Source organism: Seriola lalandi, unplaced genomic scaffold (assembly GCF_002814215.2).
Source record: "Seriola lalandi dorsalis isolate HSWRI2012SDOR001 ecotype SW California unplaced genomic scaffold, Sedor1 jcf7180002002067, whole genome shotgun sequence".
Taxonomy (NCBI): domain Eukaryota; kingdom Metazoa; phylum Chordata; class Actinopteri; order Carangiformes; family Carangidae; genus Seriola; species Seriola lalandi.
In genome coordinates, this window is record NW_019472723.1 from 1 (window position 1) to 5,325 (window position 5,325).

The following is a 5,325-nucleotide window of genomic DNA, read 5'->3' on the forward strand; positions in this document are numbered from 1 at the left end:
AGCCCTGAGCAGGAGGTTTTCTAGTTTAATCTGGTTTGATGTGGTTTGTATAAAAATCCCACTTATAGTAGAAGATATTATAGACAGTGTTTGAAATCTTAGAGTAAAGACGACCCTCCTCTGTCCCTCTCCTCCAGGTGATGACTTTCAAAGCCTTCAACATGCAAAGAGTCATCCAGGTGGTGCAGATGGTGGCGCAGAAGAGCTGCAGAAGAGCCTGTCAGCTGTTCTGCTGCCCATTAGACATTCTGTGGTGTCAAACGGTCACATGCTGCCCAGGTAACATATTTTTATAATATGAATTTTATAATTTATTACTCATTACTTCCTCTGTTGTCATGTCTTGTTCAGGTGTTTTTTCAGATGGCATCTGAGTGTTACACACTGTCTTTGTTTGTTAACATGATACACACGTAATCTGCACTATATATATTTTAGTATTGTCTTGAACACCAGCAGCATGCATGCCAAAATGTATCATTAGTAGAAATGTAACATCACGTATCTCACTGTCTTTTTTTTAAAGCTCAAAAGCATCAGCTCACAGAGGATAAAACTACACAAGGTAACTTCTACTTTTTATATTAGATGTCTGTTAATACTGACAACCTCACATCTTTTGTTTAATGCTCTGTTGCTCTTATTTTTCTTATATCTCAATGGAAATTTTTTTTCTGGTTCTTATTTTCCTCACTAGTCTTTGGGCACAGCCTTAGGAGCATGTCAAACTGCATTTGACTACATATATTGCTCAAATAAACTCTTAAATTTTTTTAGCCATTTAAATAAGGATAACATGAACTACTGTATAACTGCATTCGTCAGCAGCACATACGTCATAAAATAATCACTTTCTTTGTTTGTGAAACAAACTTTTTCCATATGTTCAGTAAGTTTGTCATCATGACTCATCTCTGCTCTTACATCACTCTGGAACAACAACTTCCCATTCTCACATTCTCTTCCCTTTTCCCCTCTCTCTCCCTCGCCTGCTGATAACCAGTGGCTCTCCGGAGTCCGCCGTCGACCATTTTAATTGTGAACATCAGCAACTCCACACTGATCGACTGCGTCATCGGGAACGACACCTATCCATCTGCAGTGGCAGAAAGCCAGCCGCTAATGCAGGACTCTCGGCTCCACATGCACGGTGGGTAACAGCCGAACCAATTTAACAGCATATTTCGACGCAGTAAAACATATTGAGCTGCAAGTTAAATTGTGCTATGTTGTTTGATTTTCATTTTTATAGTAGTTGTACTGAAACTGTGTTCATGAGAATAAAAACATCTTATTTGTTCCTGTGCTACAGATGAGATGAGGTCCGGCTACAGCCATGGGCAGCAGGGGGCAGCACAGACCTCTCCTCCTCCTGCTCCTCCTCCTCCTCCTCTCTATCCTCTTCCACCAGAGGAGCCTCCGAGCATCAGCATCCACGGCTCGCATCTCAACTGTGTCATCATCGGAGACAACAACTACATGCACGCTGAGCAGATCCACCCGACTGAAGCTGAAGAGCCACGGCTGTGAGGCTGTGCTGATACACACACACGCACGCATGCACGCACACACAAACACACACACACACACACACATTACATATTCACAGAAACGCCATCATCTTTGGGAAGATGAGAATGTAAACTCGGTATTAGGAGAATAATTTTGTGTTGTCAGTCTGTCTCCGACAGTCTTTTATTTATTTATCTGTCCATAAAATGTTAGAAAATATTAAAACAAAGGTCCATCACAGTTTCTCAGAACTCAGCGTGACAAATTCACTATACTTGTTTTGTCTGATCAGCTGTTGAAAGCTCACAGATGTACAGTTTAATGTCAAAAAAGCAGCTAATATTGCCATTTAGGAAGCTGGAACCAGAGAATCTTTGGCTTCTTTGGCTTCTTCTTATTTTTTACATTTGGAGTGACATCACCTTTATGGTCCAGTAGGATTTCTTTTTTTTTGCTTTGGTTTTGAAAGTGGTTTCAGGCCATAGTTCATTAGTTGTAAAAGTGTTGTAAGTTGTGAGTTCCAGTACGCACAAACAAACGTCAGCTCCCCACACCTTATTAAAAAATAATATCTGCTTCCTGTTTTGCAATGCCAGGTCTTCTGCTCCTCCGTCAGACATAAAGTTGGGAGCAGTGGGAAATTTCTCACATAGATGTGACTTTCTAATGAGTCATCTCTTATGACTAGTTGATCTATCTGTCATGTATGTCCGCTGGTCTGATATCCTGACTGATGTACTTTGTTTGGTAGGTAGCCTGCTGTAGGATTCATGAATTGTATATTGTGTCATTTCATAGACAAACAGTATTGAAATATTGTGACTAAAATCCTTATCAAGTTAAGATAAAGGTGTTGACTTATGTTAAAATGTATGGCCTATGGTCACTAACAGTAGACTACTCAGTAGTGTTCATTGCTGGAAGTCATTTTGTACATTCTTATGTTTGATATTATTTAATCTTATAAAATAACTGGTAGATTTTGTGTTCAGGTTATACTGTACACAGAGGTCAAACAGTCAATATGCTGCCAATATGTGTGTATGCTAATATGCTCACATGATGATATGATATGATATGCTCCATGTAACCTTTACGCAGCATATTTCTTCTCCTTTTGTTCCGCAATGTTGTATGAAAGGAGTTTTTGATTTTGTTGTTGTATTTTGTTGCATGTTTGAAATGACCAAACATGATTAACATATATTTTAAATAAAGAACAAGGAAGATATAGAGGCATTTTTCAGGAATTGTATTACTGTTTATTGTTATTAAATTATTCTATGTATAATAAATGCTATACATTATTTCAATGTCAAGAGACAGTGTTGGAAAAAAACTCATTTTTTCTTTTTCTTCTTTCCTTCTTTCTTCTTCTTGCCTTTCTTGTTGTCCTCTGCTTTTTTAAAACTGCCAAGGCCTTTGCGGACCATGCAGCCTCTCCACCAGGCCTGCAGCTGCAGGGTCAAAGGTCACAGGCCAGGGTTTAGAATTAGGGATCAGTACAGTAAACAACCAGGAAAGGGGATCTGATAGACCATGATGGTAAGGCTGATGGATTTGGGCTTTGATTGGATATTGTTACCTTGATAGCAGATCTTGCCAATGCCTGCTGTTGGCGCAGTTTCTCCTGCTCCTCCCTGTCCTCCATCACCACTTGCTCCATCTCCCTGAACTGAACACGAATCTAATTAACAATCATCTAATGTGTGACTGAGTGCTCTGTTCAGCATCAGCAGCTGTTCGATGTGTCATGCTCAGCACTGCGAGCTGCTCACCTTCCTCCTCATATCTGACAGTTTGTCCAAGTTGACAGTTCTTTTGCAGCGCACATTGTTGAGCTGCTGCTCCTTCTCCTGCAGCATCTGCTTTGTGCACTGCTGCCACTGCTGCAGCTGCTGCTGCAACTCCTGATCAACAGTTACAACAAAATTAGATACTGCTGCAGCACTTGATGAATATTAACGATAATTCAAATTTAAAAAACAACTGATTGAATGGCAGCAGCTACTACAAAACACGACCAACAACTTCAACAATACCAGTAAACAATAGTAGCATTGAAACCACAAGGGGCTGTTGCAGTTTTTAAGAATCTGAATAGCTTGGTACAGGTTCAGCTAAACTGAAACTTCCTGGGGTTTAACACAGAGCTGTATAATGAGTTGAATCTCACTGCTCTGCAAAAATGAACAGGTTCAGCAATCTTCCAGCAAAGGCAGGGAAAAAGAAGTAAGATGCGAACAATGAAGGTTCCAAATTGTTCAAAAATGTTTCATAAGGAACAAAATCAGTTCAACATGTTTGTTACACAACAAGGACATGGACAATGCTCACAAATGCTGAATGTAAACATAACTTCTTTTTTGAAAACTCCACGGGGCACCTTTGATACCCCATCAGGGTCAAGGGTAGAAACCACGTGTATCTGATCAACAGAAATACATATGTGATCTTGTTTTCTGTCATATATAGCCTCAGGTGAAGCAAAAAAAAGTGACTCACTTGTCTTTGACAGACAAACATATCCTCATGTATTTAGGTAATGGTAGTTGGTATGAGTGGTTGGATTATCAGTATTCTTCTGTGTGGCATCCATAATGAACTTCATATTTAAATGGATTGAAATTGTTTTTTATTTAAACACATCCTAAAGCTTAAACTTTAGCTAAGCTAAGATAAGATAAGCTAATGATGACAGAGCAACTGCCTCCAAAAGCAATGATTACATAATAGCATACAATAATCTGATGTTATTAGTCATGTAAAGTTACCTCATGTTGATTTTGCAGGAATTTATGTGACTCCTCATGAACTCTGACCTCCTCTTTTAGCTGTTTCTGTAGAAGCTGGCAAAGAGATAAATGAAGACATGACTTGGACTACAGTTAAACTAAGGAAAGTGTAAGAGCAGTGGTCATCTGCTTATTTTAGACCACGCAAAGAGAGGTACATATCCTCTGAGCAGATGGGGACCAGAGATTAGGATGGAGGTCATAGCAGCATCCATTTCTGTGGGGTTGATGGGTAGGTGGCATTTACCCAGACTGGACTGGAATAGATGGACTACAGGACTCACCTCTAGTTGGTCCCCCAGCTGCTTCTCACTCTGGCTGCTCTCTTTTTGTGTGAGTTGGAGCTGTAGCTCAGAGTTTTTCTCCAAAATCATCTTCCTGTGAGCGATCTGAGCCGCCTGCTGATTCACCTTACGTGTCAGCTCTCTGGCGACCTCTTTCAAGTCCTGAGGGGGAAAGTGCTGAAAGTGTTGGACCCCTTGGACTTTCAAAGACCTGTACACTAAGATGTTTGAATTTTTTTTCTCAAATAAAGCATGACAACATATTCTCACTCACCTCTAGTTTCTCAGTTTCCTGTTGGATCTCCTCTTGTTGTCTCAGTATATTTTGCTCTCTCTGCTTCAGCGCTCTCTTTGCCTCTCTTGGTGGAGAGACACTTGCATTATTATTATTATACAACACAGACTTCATCCTTTCTTTCTCTCTTCTTCCACCCTTTTTTCTTTTACAGTGTAACATGAAATCACACCACATCTTGTTCAGAAACTTACTTTTCTAGTTAACTATTATTTACAGTTACAGTTAAGATTAGTATCATAAGTATGGTTTCCAAATGATGCAGTGATAAACCTTTGCATTTTCTCAGCCGTCTTCTTCTGCTCCACTTCCTCCACAACCTGCAGCAGACAGCTGAAACTTTGCTTCTCCTCCAGCTCCAAATGCAGCTTGAAAACATGCTGCCAGATGTGTTGACTGCAGAGAGAGACACACAGACAAAATTAGGCAGAAAAGAGGT

At 40.0% G+C, this 5,325-nt stretch overlaps 1 protein-coding gene across 1 annotated transcript; it reads right to left on the bottom strand.

Annotated features, from left to right (window-relative positions):
- Positions 1 to 2,817: 2,817 nt before the first annotated feature.
- Positions 2,818 to 5,305, bottom strand: LOC111665156 (dynein regulatory complex protein 9-like). The gene is made up of 7 exons (XM_023420039.2): positions 5,160 to 5,305; positions 4,866 to 4,950; positions 4,592 to 4,753; positions 4,287 to 4,361; positions 3,291 to 3,422; positions 3,098 to 3,187; positions 2,818 to 2,969 (listed from the first exon to the last, which is right to left on the bottom strand). Exons 1-7 carry the CDS (start codon positions 5,165 to 5,167, stop codon positions 2,853 to 2,855), a joined length of 669 nt encoding a protein of 222 aa, XP_023275807.2. The 5' UTR covers positions 5,168 to 5,305; the 3' UTR covers positions 2,818 to 2,852.
- Between the last annotated feature and the right edge of the window lie 20 nt (positions 5,306 to 5,325).